The following is a 19,797-nucleotide window of genomic DNA, read 5'->3' on the forward strand; positions in this document are numbered from 1 at the left end:
CCAAGTGAAACAGTGGGCAACAAGAGTAGCAACTGTCCCTCTGTTCTACTTGTTAAAGAAGCTTGAGGACCTCAGTGTGGATCCCAGCAACCATGTAAAAACCAGGTGTGGTAGAGTGCCCGTTATCACATCATTGAGTATGCAGGGACAAGAGAATCCCTAGAGCTCGGTGGCCTGCTAGCTCCAAGTTCAGAGAGAGCTCATTTCTCAAAGAATGAGAGGAGACAGACAAAGGAAGGCATGTAATATCTACCTCTATATGCTCGCACACACACACACACACACACACACACACACACACACACACACACACACACACACAGTGCACAGGCAAACACACACCCATTAAGGACTGCTAGAATACTAAGCTGGTCACCAGGATAACAGTGCCACCTGCTGAACACAGACACTCAATACACTCCTTAAAGGCCAGTTATTAACCTCTGTTGAAAGAGTGCTTTACCCCCCAAAACCCTCAGAGTTCCTTCCATTTCCTCTTTGGAAAGGTTATCTGGAGTTTGTAACTAACCAAAGGCCCAGGAGGCTTCCTGGTTCTACATAAAGCAGCAGGTGCCCCTTGGTGAAAAATGATTCCCTATCCCTCTCCCTGACACACAGTTACCAGCTCAGTGGGGCCCATGACTCAGACCTTCCTTACAATGCGGTACCTGATCCTCTGGGGTTAAGCTAAGTAAAAAGCCATCTTGCCCTAAAGACAACTTTGCTGGATAGTTCTTTTGTTGTCATTATCTTTTAATGTGTATCGGTGTTTGTCCTGCATGTATGTTTGTGTGAGGGAGTGGGATCCCCGGGAACTTGAGTTACAGACACTTGTGGTTGCTGGAACTGAACTCAGGTCCTTCAGAAGTGCAGTCAATGCTCTTAACTGCTGAGCCATCTCTCCAGCCCTGTGCTGGACAGTTTTATGTCAACTTGACACAAACTAAAGTCAACTAGGAGGAGGGAATCTCAATTAAGAAAATGACTTCAGATGATCAGGCTGTAGGCAAGTCTGTAGAACATTTCTTAATTAGTGATTGATGTGGGAAGGCCCAACCCATTATAGGGGTGCCATCTTTGGGCTAGTGGTCCTAGGTTCTATTAAAAAAAAAAAACAGCGTGAGCAAACCATAGATGAGCAAGTCAGTAAGCAGCATCCCTCCATGACCTCTGCATCAACTCCTGTCTCCAGGTTCCTGCCCTGTTCGAGTTCCTGTCCTGACTTCCCTTGATAATGAACAGTACATGGAAGTGTAAGCCAAATAAACTCTTTCCACCCAGACTTGGTTTGGTTTTGGTGTTTCATCACAACAATAATAACCCTAAGTAAGATAACTCTGGCTGGGGCTGGAGAGATGGCTCAGCGGTTAAGAGCACTGACTGCTCTTCCAGAGGTCCTGAGTTCAATTCCCAGCAACCACATGGTGGCTCACAACCATCTGTAATGAGGTCTGATGCCCTCTTCTGGCCTGTAGGTGCACATGCAGGCAGGAAGCTGCATGATGTATACATAATAAATAGATTTAAAAAAAAAAAAAAGATAACTCTGGCTGGCTGGCTGGCTGCAATCAGAGTTGAAGGGTCTGACAAATCAATTGAAAGACTGTGTACTGAGAGACTCAAGACACTCTCAGGGAAGTGAAAACTGCCCACTGATGAAGTAGTCTGGATTTCTCTTGGAGATGCCCATCATACAAGATGTATTCTAATATGACTAGTTAGACTGAAGTTCCTGATCAAGCTTACACTATCCAGTTGCTTGTATTGCTCCAAGTGTAGAAACAAATGTTGTGTCATGAACTGACTGAGCACAAATGTTAAAGGCCCTCAGGTCTCTGAAGCAGAGGCCACCATGGTATACCAGACTCCTGTCAAAAGCTGGCCTACTTGCTTTGAGTAGTAAGGAAGCTACATTGCATAGGGCATTGACTCCCTGCTCCTAAGAAACTCATGCATCAGGACTCTGTTCCCAGCTGAGGTCCTCACCTATACTTCACTGCTGCTGTTGCCTTGTCAGGTTACAGAAAGGCTCAGGCTCTGGCTCCATGGCTCTGGATAAACTATTGCGGTCTTTAAAATTAATGACCTTTCATTAGCTTTCCAAACCATCTAAGTCTGACAGTGGCACACCTTTTTGTCACAAGGGTCATCTAACAATGGGCGAACAGTCGAGGTAATAAACAGATAATCCATGTTTCCATCATCAATAAACAACAACAGATATTGTCAAGCATTCAACTTTCCCTCAGAAACCAACTAAAAGGGTTTCTGACTCTACCTCTATCACCTTCTCCTGGCCTACACTTTTAAAAAGCAATTCATCTCCTTATGACTACTCAGGAAAAAGGAGAGGAGCTACACAAAGTTACTCAGACAAACTCAGGTTTACATGACCATGGTATGTCTTTCTTCATATTTAATTCTAGTTTCTTCTTCTGTATTGTCTTACTGGAGTCAAATGGCCTAGAGGATAAACACAATGACACTCAGCTAAGTACAAGTCTCCCCACAATGCGACCTGTGTTAGAGAAGATATAATAGGTCTCTGTGAGTTTCCTAAACTCACAGGCCCATGGTAAAAAGGTCTGGATATAAATGGGACAAAAGGCAAGCAGAAACTGGCATGGCACACACTACCATCATGGGCAGAGTTGTAAGAAAGAAACAACCCTGAGGAAGAAAGACATGAGAGCTCTAGAGAGACACAGTGAATGTAAACATTCTCTCTTTATCCCCTAAGTCTAATCCCAAGGCCAGGTAAGATTCAGATGCACTACCTAGGTGGCTATAAGTGGCAGCTCATGATGGTAACAACCTGGGGTTGCAAACACACTCCTGTAGATAGGTGTGGACAGTCTCCAGCTACTCTCATGTAGCCGATAACATCGGCGCCAACTCCCCCAAAAGCAGCAGCTCCCTGGTACGCATGCTAATGCACTGATGGTACTGTTCTCTCTCACTGACACTCTACAGAGTGTACTGCATATGCTTCTCTAAAGTACTAGGGACCTGAGTTATGTCCACACAGTCACGGAGGCTCAACCACTCAAAGGTACTCCCTATGAGGCTTAACCTAACCAACGCAGCGGTGGTCTAAATCAAATCAAATTATGATCCAAATAAAACTGAACTGAAGGACCTGCATCTCTTCAGACAATATGTAAGTATATACACGGAATGTCTCTCCACTAGACACGGGATGTGCATTGTAATTACTGGCAATGATACCAAAGATCAGAATTGATCTAAACTGCTTTGCACAGGCCATAACTGGTAGATTGTCCTTAGACTATATTCACGGTCCCTCATCAGGACTTATTTCTGAGAGGCTGAATCCAGGGCCCTGGAGGACATAGTTGAGGTAAACAGCGAAGGTTGGCGTCATCCTGCTGCTTGCAGTCTCACTGACAGTAGCCATAATTAAATAATACATAAGACCAACTCAATGGATTTGGTCTCTGCCTCAGTCAGCCATGCTGATCTGAGTAGCCAATAGTGTTGTCTATTAACATGAAACATCTAGAAGCCAAGGCAGTGAGTGATTGAGGGGTAATAAAGCCAGTTGGGAGAGAAAGTCTTTCATCAATGCCCTGTACAACCACACAAGAATGTACCTAGAATGCCCCGATTGCATTTGCCCTGGGCCATTTCTTAGAGCTGTGCTTGCAACAAAAGATATGGCAATGTGTCTGCTAAAACAGGGCTAGTTATAGCTTATGATAAAACAGATTTCCCAAACTTGTCATTCTTTGGCCCCTGTGCAACCCACCGTGGGTGCACCTATCTCTTTGGGCATGTCATGACTAGTGGGACTTGATAGGGGGTGGAGGAACCTAACTCTAAAGGTGCTGATGTTCATTCTTCCTCCTGTGACGATGCCTATAGCCCAGTAGTTATAGCTCCCAGCAGTCATAAAATGCACCTAAGTTATTAATTAGCTTCATAGTTAATTTATTAACTTCCTAGAAGAGCGGTCCTATCACTGTGTTTGCTTTTGGGTCAGTAAGACCCACTTGTGACACGTTCTACACTAGGTTTCTGTTTGGTGATAGAAGATAAAACATTCCTTCCACCTAAAGATCAAGTAACTTCTGTGGGCTTAGGAAATGGAATCTGACCAAGCCCCAAGCCAGCCTCTGTGTCATACAAAGTAAGGCCTAGAAAATAATTCTCAAAGGATAACGCCAGACCTGTTGCGCAGAATCTGTCTCTCCATCCCTTGATACCCAAACTATCCTTACTCTACAGGAATTTTTTTTCTTTGAAAATCAGGCCTTGGGAAAATTATGTACTATGAATTTACTATTTTCTTAGCAAAGTTCAAAGAACCTCTGAGTGTCGCCATTTGAAAGCCAGGTATCTAGAAGACATGAGAACCACTCTTGCAAACCTCGAGTGTGGAACCCCAACCAGAGCATACCTATACTTCTCAGAGATTTGACACACCCGAAAGCGTTTCCCACATCCCCACACACCCCCAAATACTAGTGAGTTTCTCCACCATCACGGACCTGTCGCGCCTCCGATGAATCCCGCCCACTTCGTGCCCTCAGGCCAATCAGAGGGCGGCGTCACTCTCTCTCAGTTGCCATGGTGCCCGCAAAGTCCTTTCTGCCACTTACCAGATGTGTGCCGGCTGGTCCAGCCTGTGAAAGCGGGTGGCAAAGGACAGCAGCGTCACCACAGCCAGCGTGGCCCACCAGCCTGCCGCCTGGAAGCGCCGCGAGCTCCAAGCAGGCCGTTTAAGTTTCCGCGTTGCAGCCTCGGGGACCACGTCTCGGCTCACGGCTCTGGCAGCCTGCTGCACACTGCGGCCCCTACGGGGACGCAGCTCGGAGCCCGCCAGGCCACCGCCTATGGCCGGCGGCATCCTCCCCTTTCTAAGGATCACCCTCCGGGCCGGAGGCACGCCGGGTCTTGTCCGCTGCCCCGTCAAGGAGTCGTAAGAGGGCGTCTCGAGGTGCCATGGGATTTGTAGTTCCCTCCGTTTGCCGCGGAGCGCCGGGCCCCGGGCTCTGGGAGGGGCGTAAAGTGTGGTGGCCTCCCGGGCGGCTAAGAGGCGGCCTGAGGCATAAAACATAGCAGGAGGCGGAGGGACGCGAAGGACAGACAGACTCGGGGCCGCTCATGAACTACAACTCCCAGAGCTCAGGAGGCGGGGGCGGGGCCAGCCCGAAGGAGGGAACGCCATCTAGTCCAACCTTCGCTCTCTGGACCCCGCTAGGCCTCAGTCATCTTCTAGTCCTGAGAACTGACTTTCTTGGCTGGCCGACGGGCGAGATGCAAGCCGGGAAGGTCTGTGCCGCAGGTCCGGGGTTGAGGGTCGCTCCTGAGAAACCCGGAGAACAGCTTGGGGGGCGGGGCTGAGAGCGCGCCTCTTCGCGTGGCTCCACAACGACTCCCGGCGTGCACTGCGGCGCGACCGGTCATATTTCACCTGTGTGCTGGCTGCTGCATGTAATGGTGTCGGGTAGATTGGGCCGGGAAGGCTAAACTTTGAAGGCCAAGCTGCACGGAGCGTCCAATAGCGCCCAATAGCGCCCTTCCCAGCTTGGTGTAGTTAGACCTCTTCTAGGGTTCTCAAACATGGTTCCCTACTTTGCGGTTCCGCGGCGCCCTGCGAGTGTCTCTCGGGGAGCGGGTGGGGGGCGGCGAGCGTTGATCCAGGCAAGGGGAAGATGTGACACTTTAACGTCATTAACAATCACTGTGATATCTGTTCAGGTTTTTAATTTTGTCGCTTTGGCTCTAAGAAACAAAGTCTTGCTGTGCAGCCCAACCTGACTGAATCCATGACTCTCCTGCTCTTGCCTTCCAAGTGCTCGGATTCCAGGCCGAGGCATATTGAGCCTCCAGGGTTTAAATTGAACTTCTCTAGTCCAGCCTACAACCATTTGTACTTAAGCCATTGGTGAAATAGAGCTGTAAATATGTCTTATAAGGGACTTATAACTGAGTCTCTTACGAGGGCCGTTATGTAGGAAGGTGGCACATTAAATACAAAGGACATTGCATCAGGTTAATATTTTATAGATTTTCCACATAGAGTTGTGATTTTTCGGAAATTTTAATCATGTAAGAAATGGTCTGAAGTAGCTCCTAGCATGGGCTGTTTCCCACAGCAGCAAAACCGCAAATTTAAAGTCGCCAGAATGAATATTTGAGTTGGAAACATGATCCTTCCAGGTGTGCTGATTAAACAGACATTCTACTTGATATCAAAATATAACTGTTCAAGTGCAAAAACCACCGGGTGAGCTTAGCTGTGATTTCTCTTCCCATGCATCTAAAAGCACATAGGAGACAAGCTTCCAGACACACTGCAGAGAGAGTTTCTAGGTTAGGATTGTCTTTATCAGGTTAACTGATGTGGGAGAGTGACACCATCCCCTGGATTGGGTCTGGCTGGGCCCCCATAAAAAGGGGGAAATCAGCCGAGCACCAACACACATGCATTGTTACCAGCTGCTTCAGACTACTCTTTCCCCACCCCCACCCCCAATGATGGACATCTTGAATTATAAGCGAAAATAAACCATTCTTCTTTAGACTACCGTTGTTGGGGCCTTTTTTTCTTAGCAACAGGAAAAGAAATTAAGATGTTATATAGGAAACAACATAATAGATGCAGGGTTTGGGTAACACATGGTTTCAGGCATCCACTAGAGGTCTTTGAAGACATAACCTGAAGTATAAGACTGTACTGTATGGTTACTCCTAACTAACAGAAAGGGCCATGGGAAGGGTAGGAGCAGTTAGCATGGCTCTGGTCACCCTTGGTACAGTCTGGTGTGTGACAAGTATTAATTCCGTAAGGCATTCTTTCCAGCAGTTCTGCGCAAGTTTGCCACTCCCTCGTGGTCAGTGTCTCTAAGCTCTGTTGGGCCCAGCACTCCCCTAGCCTTCCAAGATAAAGAGGTACCTCTCCAAATAAAATCCACTGTGGTCTCCCAAGCCCTCTGAGGGCATGCCCATCTTCCCTTTCCCCACAGAAGCTGCTTACAAAGCACAAGTCCTGGGCTTGGGATCTGCCCTGAGAGAACCTTGCTCCTACTTGTTGCCATGCTCTTGTGGACTACTTGTGTTAGTGGTGCTGGTATAGAAGAAGTGGTTCACATAGTATCTTGGTCTGAGGAGATAGCAAAAGGAGGGGGCACTTAGATGAAATGACTGCAGTCCGGGAGTTGTGGGTGATCTTTATGGATGTTGTCTGTAGGAAGATCCATGAGTGCTTACTGCCTGTCCCATCCTACTACCCAAGAAGCACCTGAGAAATTAACTTCCAGTCTCTCTATCTTAGATCACACATTCTAGGGGCCCAAAGGTAACGAAATTCATGGCAGATCAGAAGGCATACTCAGCCTAAAGGGGACCATTAATCTGTCCAATCAGTTGTTACTGTTTAAGAGCCTAACTCCACTGTCTCCTGAAGTTTTAAAGGGGATGGGGTGGAGACAGGGTATATGTGAAATATCCTGGTTTAATGCATCTAGATAAACACATCATATATTGAAAAGATTATATAAATACATTTACTGGGGAGCCAGAGAGATGGCTCAACAGTTAAGAGCACTTTCTGCCCTTCCAGAGGACCTGGGTTCAATTCCCAGCACCCACATGGCAGCTCACAACCATCTACAATCAATTTTTTTAAAATGATGAAAATATTTTCAAAGACTTGGCTTTGTTATTTTGATTATTGTGTCTATATGTAGCCAGGTGAATGTGAGTGTCGGTAACCATGGAGACCAGGCATTGAATCTCTTGGAGCTGGTATTACAGACAGTTGTGAGCTGCCTGACGTGGGTGCTGCGAGCCAAGCTCAACGCCTCTGGAAGAGCAGCAAGCACTCTTAACCATTGAACTGTCTCTCTAGCCCATAAAAATAAATGTGATAAAACAAAGCCACTCACAGCAAGGTACACCAGAGACTGTCGGTGTCCTGTCCCGCCCGGTCCTCCCCCCTCCCACCCCGTTTTTTCAGCACTCAATCACCAAGCTGTAGCTAACCGCCACTGCTCAGCCTGGCAAAAGACCAAAATTCAAAATGTGAAGTACAGTTCCTAAACCAAATGCATATAGCTTTCTCATCATTACAAAGTCGAAAAGTTGTTAAGTAGAACACTGGTAAATCAGAGGCCATTGGTATTATGAAATACAGACAGGGCCCTTGGGAACCCCTAGCTGGCAACCTCTCCTTTGTGATAAGTAGCATATCTGCCATTTATTTTTATGAGGCCGTCCGAGAATGGGGAACTTCAAGGTGAGAGACACCAAAGCATCAATAAATAAGAAGCCCCGTCTCTCTGCCAGGGGGGAGTGTTGGGGGGGGGGCGAAAAGGGACTGCCATCATTTTAGAGCAGCCTTTTGTTTTATAAACAAAGGAGCTGAAGAGGAAGTTGTCTCTGGTCACACAAGGCTGCTTCCTGTCTCAGAGCTGGACCCTGAGCCTGCCTGCTCTGAGCCTATTTCATCATTTCATCACACACTTTACCTCTGAGCCAGGCTACACTGTTTGCCCCAGTGTCACAAGTTGAAAAAGATTTCCTTTCTGACCAGAGTCCAGGATCCTCTGGTGCCGTCGAGCCTGCTTTCCCATTGGCTCCTGAGAACCACCCCTTTGGGTTCCGCCCCCTGCCTCACAGTTCTGTTAGGAAAGGCAATCCTTAGGAAGCTACTGCACTATGGCTAGCAAGGTAAGGCTAACACTTGAAAGCTGCACTTGAGAGGCACTTGTTCCTCAGGAACTCGGCAGTACCACTAGGACCCAAGACAAGCCTAAGTTGCTCAGATGAAGGCTGGAGGAAGGAGGGCCGGTGCCGTGGGAAGGAACTGGTGTCTAGAGCCTTTTGTCTGAGAGCCGGTCGGTGCCTGCTTCCAGCAAGGGGGCCCTACAGCTGGAAATCTGCTAAGCCTAAGTAAATATCCACCCTCCCCCTCCTCTCTCCACAGCCTGTTCTCTATTCCTATTTCCGAAGCTCCTGTTCATGGAGAGTTCGAATTGGTAAGAGCTCAGCTTTCGTGGGGCTGGGGGTGGGACAAAGAATTTCATATCCCCCTCCCGTCCATCGTGTCCCCCAGCAACCAGCACCCCTGTTCTGGAGCCTCTGTCTCTGAATGTCACTTCCAGCCAGAAGGTCCAGCGCGAGGACAGTGGGAGGAAGAGGGCTTGTTTTTCACCTCGGGGCTCCTACTTCTGTCACGCTGCACTCGAGAAGCCCTTAGCAACCATGCCTAGAACAGGCTCACAGAATCCAGAGGTCCCTGGTAACTGGCAGGGGAAGCAGCTGGTCTCCCTCTGCTCTTCTCTTATTTGATCTGGCTAATCAAACAGAACTGTTTGGAGCTGACCACAGAGGTTTCAGGAGAGTAAAAACGAGAGCCCTCTGCTTGAGCCCAGGTCTGAGCCTTCGCTTCTCCAGTGAGCACATCTGTTGGCAAAGGCTGCCCTCATAGCAGTGTATACCAAAGAAGTCCGTGTCCAGTGCTTTTGTGTGCATGACTCCCTTTCACCTCAGTGATCATAAGAGAGAGGGACCCCATTGTACAAACGAGACAAAGGCACAGGAAGGTTAATTTGCCCTTGATCATGCAGCTAAGAGGGAAACTGGCAGTTTGAACTATGCAGTCGGGCTCAAGTCTATGTTCATTTGCTTTGATTTGATACTGGCAATTGAACACAGAGCTTTGAACATGCCCCTCCACTAAGCTACAGCCCTAGCCAATTCCCACACTTTCAACTACTGCACGATGCTGTTTGTCAGATTGGGGAAACTGAGGCACAGAAGCTCATTAAGTTACATGACCAAGGCCATACACCCACCAATTGAATATGGTAGGATTTTAATCCAAGCAGCCTGTCTCCAGTCTTGCCCTAATTGCAGGGTCATCATCGGTGACTGTCACCTACCTACCTTATAGTCCTTTCCTGGGCCCCAAAGGCTCTACCTTGACTGAGCCCAAAGTCAAAACATGGATGCTGTCTTTGTAGAGTTTTGGCTTCTCTCTGCCTACATTTTACTCCACAGTAGAGCTGACCAGCAGAGAGGAGGCTCCTGGCGTCACCCTGAGAGAACTGCCTTTGAGAGTCTAGCCAGAAGGCATCCTCTAACTCCACTCTGGTCTCTCCTAGCTCTGGCGTTAAAAGGCATTGACTATGAGATAGTGCCCATCAACCTCATAAAGGATGGCGGGCAACAGGTAAGGAGGCTGTCCCAGGCCCACAACATGAGGATTGGATCTTTGAAGGGGTACCAGATGGAGGACTGGCTGTCCACCTGGAGGGAAAACTGTATTTCATGATTCCTATGACTGGGAGGCCACAGCTGGCTCTCCTGAGCAGTGGCAGTAGCATGGGAAGGTCTCAGGCCTGACTTTTTGGGGTAGGTGGCAATGGGGCCTCTCCCTGTATTAGACCCTCTCAACGGATGACTGAGTTAGGAGCTAACCTGGTGACCACATTAAAGGAAACGGGGAAAACCAGAAAGCAAGACTGTTGAGGTAAAACTTGTACCTTCTGAGTCTAGGATACTGCATGTATTCCCTAGAAGTTATCTTGGTTTTTAAGAACTAAGTCCTCCAAGGACAAGAAATATGGGTTGGTGATAGGTCTATAGTTTTCCTACTTGCTTGGTTCTGCATTAAGCTACTCAGGTTAGACTACCCAGTTCACCTCAGCCTTGTCTCTGCAGTTCTCCGAGGAATTTCAGACCCTGAATCCCATGAAGCAAGTGCCAGCACTGAAGATTGATGGAATCACCATTGGCCAGTCAGTGAGTAGAGGGCTTGGGGGTGGCAGGCCTCACATCTCTTCCTGATGTACAAGGGACCAAGCATAGTAGGGACCATTAAGTATATGGTAGAGGGAAGGAGAGAGGAAGGTTGAGCATGTGGGGACCCAAGTCCAGCAAGGTCCCCAAAGGACCTTATAGCGCTCCAGCTGAGGAGAGAGAGTGAGTGGTGGTACCATACATTACAAAAAGGGAGTTTGCTGGCCTCTCCCCTCTGGTCCAGGGATCCTAAGCCCTCTCCCTGCCTCAATGTTCCCTCTGAACAGCTGGCCATCCTGGAGTACCTGGAAGAGACTCGACCCATCCCACGGCTCCTGCCCCAGGACCCACAGAAAAGAGCCATCGTGCGCATGATTTCTGACCTCATCGCCAGTGGCATCCAGCCCCTTCAGGTTAGGCACTGTTACACTGGCACCCTGTACGCCTCTCACTCAGCCCTTCATATCCACAGTGATGGGCCACAGTGAGGTGTGCGGCTGTGGATGGGGGAAGCAGGACTCGGAAAAACCCCCAGGAGCCTTGACACGGACCACATAGCACAAGGGCAGGGATCCTGGAAGTCCTCCATCAGCACGGGTCCCTAACTCGGCTCCTAGGCCTAGGAGCATAGAGATAAAGGCAGGGAGGGGGTGAGGGAGCAGGTTTAGGTCCAGCCTCCGCCTGGGCAGCTCCTGTTCATCTGCTGTATAGCACACATGCAGGTAGGCCTGGCTGTGCCGTACTTCACAGTGCCTCACAGGCAGTTGTATTTTAGGCTTTTGTTCAGTCTGTTGCAAACTGTTATGGCGGCCCTTCATTGAGCCAGTCTATTGGTGTCTTTTTTCTAGTGATTTTTCGTCATAGTATAGTTTAGTAATAAATTATTTTACAATTAAGATTCATACGTTTTCAGACATAGTGACTCAGTAGACCAGCATAGTGTAAACAGAACTCTTCATAACACCGAGAAACAAAGTCCATGTAAATTGCTTTATTCCCAAACCCGCTATTTTCTCTAGTCTGGACTTAACCCCCTATCTCCACAGCATGCCAACACTAGGATTCTTGAGAAGTTTGTGTTTTGTTTTAAAGTAAGTTTTCATCTGTGAAGTAGAAAGGCGAGTATTAAAATCATTCATCTGTGCCAGCTTCTACTTTGTAAGGTAACGGCCGTAAAAGGGAGCAGTGACTTTGCAGGGTGACACAGCTAAGTAGCATCAGAGCCAAGACCAAGCTCACCCGTGCACACCTGTGCCGACTCCTGCTGCGTTAACCCTGCAGTATCTAACAATGGGGACTGAACCTTAGTCATCATCTCTAGAAGCCGGCCCAACACGCCTGCCCCGTATCATACAGCTTCTCTTTTCAAGACACCAAGTTAGGAAGAAGTACTGAGAGAAGTAAGCCTTGGTTTGTGCCTATGCCAGTCATGCCAGCATCCTATGTCCCTATTCTGGCACACTGCTACCAAAATCACATGGCTTTCAGAATACTTGGGATCACTGGGGAAGCCCAAGAAGGTGGCTACTTCCAGCTTCAAAGCTCTGATGGAAGGAAGGGCCCATATAATCCAGAGGGGAGCGGAACAGGTAACAGCTAGAGCAGAGGCTTGGCAGAGGAATAAACTCAGGCTGGCTTCCAGAGCAGTGACAGATACTTTTCTCTCTTGAGCTGTGCAGAACCTGTCTGTCCTGAAGCAAGTGGGACAGGAGAACCAGATGCCTTGGGCCCAAAAGGCTATTACTTCCGGCTTTAATGGTGAGTCCTTACTCTTATGAGCTGCCCCAATGTGACCTCTGAGAGAACCGACCCTCACACAGCTCTGGGCATCTGAACCAGCTTCCCAGGTTGCTTTGATCTTGACAGTAGAATGGAGGACTGTGGTCAGGCAGGTGGTGGGCTACGCAGGTGCTCAAGCATGGCTTCCAGCTCCAGAACATCCATGAACCCATACCTGGGAGCTTATGGTCCCACGGAGCTGGTGGACAGCTCACTGAGTACTCCAATCATGAGTGCCAGTCTTCCGAATATTAGGCTGTCTGTGAGAGCTGTTGCCTTGGCCAACTGCATGCCTTATCTATTCTGAGACTAGAGAGAGAAGCCATGGGGAACCTTCTTCTTAGTCCTGGCTGCCATATTCCCTACACTAGACTCTGCCCAATGCCCTGGCCTAGCTCTTGATTGTCGGTCTGTGGATGCCAAGCCCTGGAGAGGCTGATGTAAATGTTATCCATGTGGCCTCCCCACAGCTCTGGAGAAGATCCTGCAAAGCACAGCAGGGAAGTACTGTGTAGGAGATGAGGTAAGTGTCCCCAGACCCGCCCTCTGTGGCCTTCATGCTGACCTCAGGCCATCATTTCTCCCACTGACCCAGTCAACGCCTTATCCCAAGATACCTGGGGCCAGAGGTTTATACCAGTATAAAGCTGTGCTCTGAGCAGTCAGTTTGTGCAAATGTCAGCTCTCTCTTACACTGCCTCTCAAACTGTGCTCACAGGGGTCACATACCAGATATCCTTGTATCAGATTTACATTAGGATTCGTAACAGTAGCAAAATCACAGTTATGAAGTAGTGATGGAATATCTTCATGGTTGGGGGTCAGCACAACACGAGGAGCTGTGTTAAAGGTCTCGGCATTAGGGAGGTTCAGGTGCCGCAGTAGAGGTAGTGGGAGGCGTCCAGGCCAGGAGAACACACCTCTGACTCAGTGAAGTGTCCCAGGCATCAGCCGAAGGGTTAGACTGTCCCTTCCTTTGCCACCCACCCAGGGATTCTAGGATTACACAGCCCTCGGCATCTGGAGAATGAGGCCTTGGGCCTGTGGTAGTCTGGTCCCATGGTTCCCTATCTGCTAGGAGTCCTCATTAAGTGACTAGCCGTGGTGGTTCAACAGGCAGTGATAACCACCAAGGCAGTTAGGCTTTCTCTGGCTGCCACCAGGTTGGTTGTCAGGGAAACCAGAACATGACACAGGACAAATGCTTATAGCTCTGGGTGACAGGGACAGGCATTTCCGGAGGAGACAGTGAGGGGGCACTTGGGATGGTGGGAAAACGAAGCATACAGGAAGTTGGGTTGGCAGCCCTGGTACAGTCAACAGTGGGTGCAGCCAGCCTTGCCAGTGAGTCTAGGTCTAATCCTTATGCAATCCCTTGGGCTTCCTTTAGGTGTCCATGGCTGATGTGTGCTTAGCGCCCCAAGTGGCAAATGCTGAAAGGTAAGAAAAAGGTCCACCATTCTCCTTCACGATCCCCCTCAGTCAGGGCCTCCACATCTACTACTGAGATAAACGTCTCATGGGAACCCTTCTTTAGCTGCCAAGGAACCACTGTACCAGGCCATGTCAGCTGCCGTGGCATAGCATAGACATGGCAGAAGAAATCATTGAACCATTCCTACTCTAGCCTGGGTGGTCCTGTACAGCCAGCCATCGCTCCTTAGAGGAGGTGGCATATCTAAGGGAAGCAATCCCAAGAACACCACTGTAGCTGTGGAGTGTCTCGAGAAGTGACTGAGCTGTGACCATCCTCCATCAGCCCGCCGGAAGGCATCATGCATGCTTAATATGGATGTGTATGGTGCATTCCCTCCCCTAAGAAGCTAGTAACATGGGTGATGGGTCAGTCTATACAAACGCCTGGCACCAGAATTCAGAGCAGTCACGTCTTAGAGAAGGTGTATGCTGTTAGACAATACCACCCAGACCTACCCAGAGCGTCCCAGCGAATGAGGTGAATGTGGTAGGGCTGCTTTCTGTCCTTGCACTGCAGCCCCTGAACCTCATCCAGCCCTGCCTCTCCTTTCCACACTACCTGCAACAGAGTCCCTGAAAGCCTTGGCTCACAAATGTTTCTCTGCCACAGGTTCAAAGTGGACCTAAGCCCCTACCCTACCATCAGTCACATCAATAAGGCGCTGCTGGCCTTAGAGGCTTTCCAAGTGTCTCACCCCTGTCGACAGCCAGATACACCGGCCGAGCTGAGGACTTAGGTCCCAAACCACGCCTCATTGGTACAGGGAGGGGAGTAGGGCTCAGATGTTGGGTGTCTTAGGGTTTTACTGCTGTGAAGAGACACCAAGACCATGGCAACTCTAAAAGAGGAAAACATTTAATTGGGGTGGGCTTACAGTTTCAGAGGTTCAGTCTATTATTATCATGGTGGGAGCATGGTAGCATCCAGGCACACATGGTGCTGGAGAGGTAACTGAGAGTTCACATCTGGATCCGAAGGCAGCAGGAAGAGGGAGTGACACTGGGCCTGGCATGAGCAAACTGAAACCTTAAAGCCGGTTCCCAATGACACTTTTCCTCCAAAAAGGCCACACCTGCTATTAGTGCCACTACCTACGTACCCGATGGAGGTCATTTTTATCCAAATCCAAGCAGGCCCAGAAATGAATGAATTGTAGTAGAGGATTTGAACTTTAGCTCTTTCCTCAAGAAGCAGCAGATTCGTGGAGTCCATGATATTTCTTCAAGGTCCCCATATTAAGAGTTTTCTCTAGCGAAATGAAGCCAGTAGGATATATCTTCCTCCTGCTTGCACTGTAGCCCCTACATTCTGCCTTAATCCTCTTACCTGTCATGTGTTAGGAGGGGGGAGGCAGAGACATGGCCTGCTCTGCTAATGATAATTGTCAACTTGAAATAAAATTAGAGTCACTAGGGAAAAGGGCCTTTATGAATGTCTGTTAAGGGTTATACTGGTGATGTTGAAGTGGGAAGACTCACCCATCACGGATGGCACCATTCCCTGGGTAGAGGATCCTGGGACTAGAAGAGTAGAGAAAGAGTGGAGCAACCGCCATGTGTGCATTCTGATGGGTTCTCATGATGATGCCTTGACTCCCCTGCCATTATTGACTGTAACCTGAGACTATGAGCTAAAATAAACCTCCTCTCCTTTAAGTTGCATTTGTCGCAGACATTTTATCACAGCAACAGAGAAGAAACCAAGACACTTGGGCAGCCACAAAGACGACATGAGGATGCAGGTTAAAAGTGCCTAGCAAAGCTGGGTGGTCATGGCTTACATCTTTAATCCCATCACTCGGGAGGCTGAGGCAGGCAGATCTGATTTCAAGGCCAGCCTAATGTACAGAGTGAGTTACAGAACAGCCAAAGTTATATACAAAGAAACCCTGTCTTGGAAAAAACAAAAACAAAACAACAAACAAATAAAACAAGCCTGGCAAAATTTACCAAAGTGAGATAGGAAGTCTGAACTCCTACATCTCTTACTGAACCTGACTCCAGAGAACATTTACACTGGCTTTAGTCGTTAGCTGAAGGCAGGCCTCCAACTTGTTGAGCTAGGACTGAGCTGGGTCTCAGATGAGCATTCCCATGGCTGGAAACCATGTCTGGACTCAGCAGAGTAACTCATTAGCCTTTATCCCACCCTAGGGCAAGCTTGGCTTCTAACACCAAAGCCAAGAAGGGAAATAAGTATAGAGCCTGCCTGGGAGAACTGAACAAGATCCAGGGAGGGGAGATTTATGAAGCAGGAAAGCATCTAGTGACCAGCCGAGAGACATTGGCTGGCGCTCTCCACACTGTTACTTACTCATCCTGAGGGGAAGCCCTGCTCCTGAGCTAATCCCAGGACTGAGCATGTTGAGGAAGTCCACTCATGAATGATGCTGGGAATGGAACTAGCCCCCTTCGTGTGCACTGTAGACAGCTTGCCCATCTCCAGCTTGGACTAGCTAGGTGACAGCTTATTTGTTACTCCTCACACAGAGTACTCTGATCAACAGCAGCACCGTTCTGTTTGCAATAAACCCATCATTGCTACAAACCCAATTCACCAAATCTAGCTCCCATTTTGTAATGTTCTGCCGCAAATTTATTTTTACGTTTTTAAATTTTTATCTGTATGAGTATTTTACCTGCATATATGTATGGGCACCATGTGCATGCCTGGTGCCTGAACAGGTCAGAGGAAGACAGGCGATCCCTTAGAACCGAATAACAGCTTGTGAGCCACTGGGTAGGCACTGGAAGCCAAACCCTGGTGCTCTGCAGAACAACCAGTGCTCGCAGCCACTGGGACGCCTCGCCAACCCTAAAGGTTTTACAACTTAATTCTGTGTGTGGGTGTTTCAATTGCATGTATGTCTGTACCATATGTGTACAACGCCACTGGAGGCCAGAAAAGAATACCATGTTCTCTGGAACTGGAGTTACACATGGTTGTTGAGCCACTGTGTGAGTGCTGAGAACTGAACCTGGGTCGTCTACAAGAGCAGCACGTGCTCTTGATGGCTGAGCCATCTTTCTATTCCCTCTGACAGGAATTTACAGACATTCAGCTTAGTCTCAGTTTTTCTTAATTTTTATAATCTTAGTAGATTATGAAAGAACTCACAAGTGTTCACTGAATACGCCTCCTCTAAAGCTGAAGAGAAAAGGATGAAGTTTCAAACAGGCATCAGTCGGGCTTATTAAAACAGAACTCAAATACTTTAGGTGCACAGTGAAAAAGTTTATTCATGACAGATTTCAAAACTTGAAAAAGAAGACAAAATGCACAAAAGCATCTCACAAAACTATCACATAATATAAAAACACCACAACTGAGCTGCTAAAACCATGGCTCAGGATTCATCCATGTATCACAGCAACACATTCAGTGCCTTGAGGTGAGAAAACATCGTCTGACAGAAGAAAAACCAACCACTCAGTAGAACAGAAGAACTAAGAGTTCTTAATGTGGAAATCATACATGGACAGCATTTCTCATGACAGGGAGACATGGAAAACAAGTTACTCTAATGGATTAGAGTTTGGAGTTGTTTGTATTCTGAAGAAAAAAGACGAGACTGTGTGACAGTTTCCCTTCCAGGCCTTTGGTAACCTTGGTTAGCATCAGCACACGGTACGAAACAGTAAGGAAAAAGCATGTCTTCATGGTTGTCAGCTGCTTAAACATTTACCAAGAAAACACATCGCTTTTAACCACTGATGGCTCAGACAATGGCTCCAAAGTAGCCCTTTGGATATCTAGGCAAATGGCATGGTGTGGTTCAGTAACTCTCCACGCACCTCCCTGCCTCCCCACCGTCCTTACCCACGCTGCTCTCTCGAATCTATCACTTTGATTACAAAGCATTTGCAAATGCTTTTGGTTTTTATTACAAAGCATCAAACATTTCTCCTGTGGGTTTCAAAATACTTCCCATTATGAAGGGAACATGGATATACCAACGTCATGCATCACGGGATTGCTTTTTCCAGACTGACTGGTTCTCTAACAAGGCTAAATGGAAATAACTCAGGCTGATTAGATGAAAGCTAATTCGCTTATGGAACAATCATCTCAAAACAGGACACAGATGCATTTTTAACATAAAACGTCTTAATAAAATGTACTATTAAGGATATGAGAGAAGGAATTAAGATAATGTTTTCTAGATGAGTCCTGGCCTGAACCTAAGAATGAACAATGACAATGAAAAGGAGCCATTAAAGACCAGGCATTTCAACCTTGACTGGTAGGGCTCTTCAGTGAGACCACACATGATTCAGCTCCAAACTTCAGAATCTCTCATGATTCTCTGTCAGAACTTTAGAAAATATACTCTGTTCCCATAAGTCACTTCACATACACAATTTTACCTCCAGATAAGCCAAAAAGCTTCCTAATTAAAATGACAGGAAACTGAAATTTCATAAAGCAGGGCGTATTCCCACGTCTCTGGGGCGCCATTTTTATTGTATCTTAGAATGAAGAGCCATGGCAGTAATCCACAGGCTAAAAATCAGATCGTGGGTTCAAACCAAGACCAGCCCTACACCTCCACAGCAGTGCACTGTCTTTGTACTCAGTTCGTGAGAACAGCTGTTTGTAAAGGAGCCGGATTATCGATGCCCTATCAGGCCTTATGTCATTGAGTGCGTTTTCTTAGCTTTGAGACAGTGGACTAGAGAAGGCTGTATTACATCTCAGCAGGATGTGTGACTGCAGGAACGGTGACTGCAGTCTGCCCACAAAGTGTTCACAGTGTTTCTCTGCGCGCTGGATCTTCTTTGGGAATGCACACAAATGTTAAGATGAGTTACACAAAGGACAAGTCTGCCAGTGACCAGCATCCAATACATAGAGATCCAAGAAGCTCTTGCCTGAGTGTCGCCCAAAATGCCACCAGGAACAAAGAGTGCTTGCTTGGGTCAGTGGGAATCAGATACTCAGCTTGTGCCTGGGGTTTGATCCTTATTTTCTACTCTCCAAAGAAAGTGTGCAGCTCCCTGACCACGGGCACACGACAGACACAAGGACTTGCTTTTTACAGAACCCATACCCTTTAACGAAGTACCCGCACAGCAGGACGACACCGGTTCCCTTCCTTCACCTGAAAGCCCACCCTTCAAAGGGAACATGTGATTCCCTTTTCCCAAAGTGCAGACATTCTATACTTCTGGTCTTGGAAAAGCCTAGGGACAGCGGTTAATGTGGATGTTTAGCCCCAGGAGAAACCTAAATAGAAGCCCTGGAAGAGAAAACTGTGTGGTTTGCTGTTTGGTTATAAGATGTCAATACCATCAGGCTAGGGAGGTCAGCTTCTACCCCAGCACTCACATGACTACAGGGTTTGTGGTACCGGACTAAACGTATCTGAATTATGCCTTCGAGGACACATTCACAACTGTGGCTTCAGCACCACAAGTGGAACTGACTAACTCTTAAGCTCTAAAGAATGGAGACAGGACAGGGTTACATGTAGCAGAGAAGTCCTACCCCAAAATGCATCTAGCTGATCCTGCTAGCAGATGGCAAAGAAGGCTGGAGAGTTCTCCAGTGAGCACAAGAAGAACCAGTAAGGTTCTGGCTTGCAAAACAGTTCCAATGGACAAAGTAGCACTAATGCACTAAATGAATTCCGGGACATATATGGTGGTTTGATCCCTCTCTCAGACTCTGTTCTATCCCGCTTTAAATAGACACCCTTTACTGTCCATTTAAAAGGCAGTTTTGGAGCAGCACAGACTTAATTTGTGCCTCCTTCTCTCTGTTCACTAAAA

At 47.8% G+C, this 19,797-nt stretch overlaps 2 protein-coding genes across 3 annotated transcripts in view; one reads left to right on the forward strand and one right to left on the reverse strand.

The window, feature by feature from the left end:
- Positions 1-5,104, reverse strand: part of Pomt2 (protein O-mannosyltransferase 2) — a 38,882-nt gene extending 33,778 nt beyond the window's left edge. Inside the window, exon 1 of the mRNA XM_032908209.1 lies at positions 4,623-5,104. Within this exon, the coding sequence (XP_032764100.1) occupies positions 4,623-5,080 (458 nt within the window). The 5' untranslated portion in view covers positions 5,081-5,104. The remainder of the gene's footprint in view (positions 1-4,622) is intronic.
- Positions 5,105-5,112: 8 nt separating this feature from the next.
- Positions 5,113-15,685, forward strand: Gstz1 (glutathione S-transferase zeta 1). Of its 2 annotated transcripts, none has more exons than XM_032908206.1 (9): positions 5,113-5,295; positions 8,954-9,005; positions 10,134-10,201; positions 10,693-10,773; positions 11,058-11,183; positions 12,450-12,528; positions 13,020-13,072; positions 13,940-13,989; positions 14,636-15,681. In XM_032908206.1, the coding sequence occupies exons 1-9, from the start codon at positions 5,128-5,130 to the stop codon at positions 14,760-14,762; spliced, it is 804 nt and encodes a 267-aa protein (XP_032764097.1). In that variant the 5' UTR covers positions 5,113-5,127; the 3' UTR covers positions 14,763-15,681. The 2 variants fall into 2 exon arrangements, with proteins under 2 accessions (XP_032764097.1, XP_032764099.1); XM_032908208.1 differs by lacking the exon at positions 5,113-5,295 and adding an exon at positions 8,545-8,697 and having other exon boundaries at positions 14,636-15,685.
- The last annotated feature ends 4,112 nt before the right edge of the window (positions 15,686-19,797 follow it).

Source organism: Rattus rattus, chromosome 7 (genome assembly GCF_011064425.1).
Source record: "Rattus rattus isolate New Zealand chromosome 7, Rrattus_CSIRO_v1, whole genome shotgun sequence".
Taxonomy (NCBI): domain Eukaryota; kingdom Metazoa; phylum Chordata; class Mammalia; order Rodentia; family Muridae; genus Rattus; species Rattus rattus.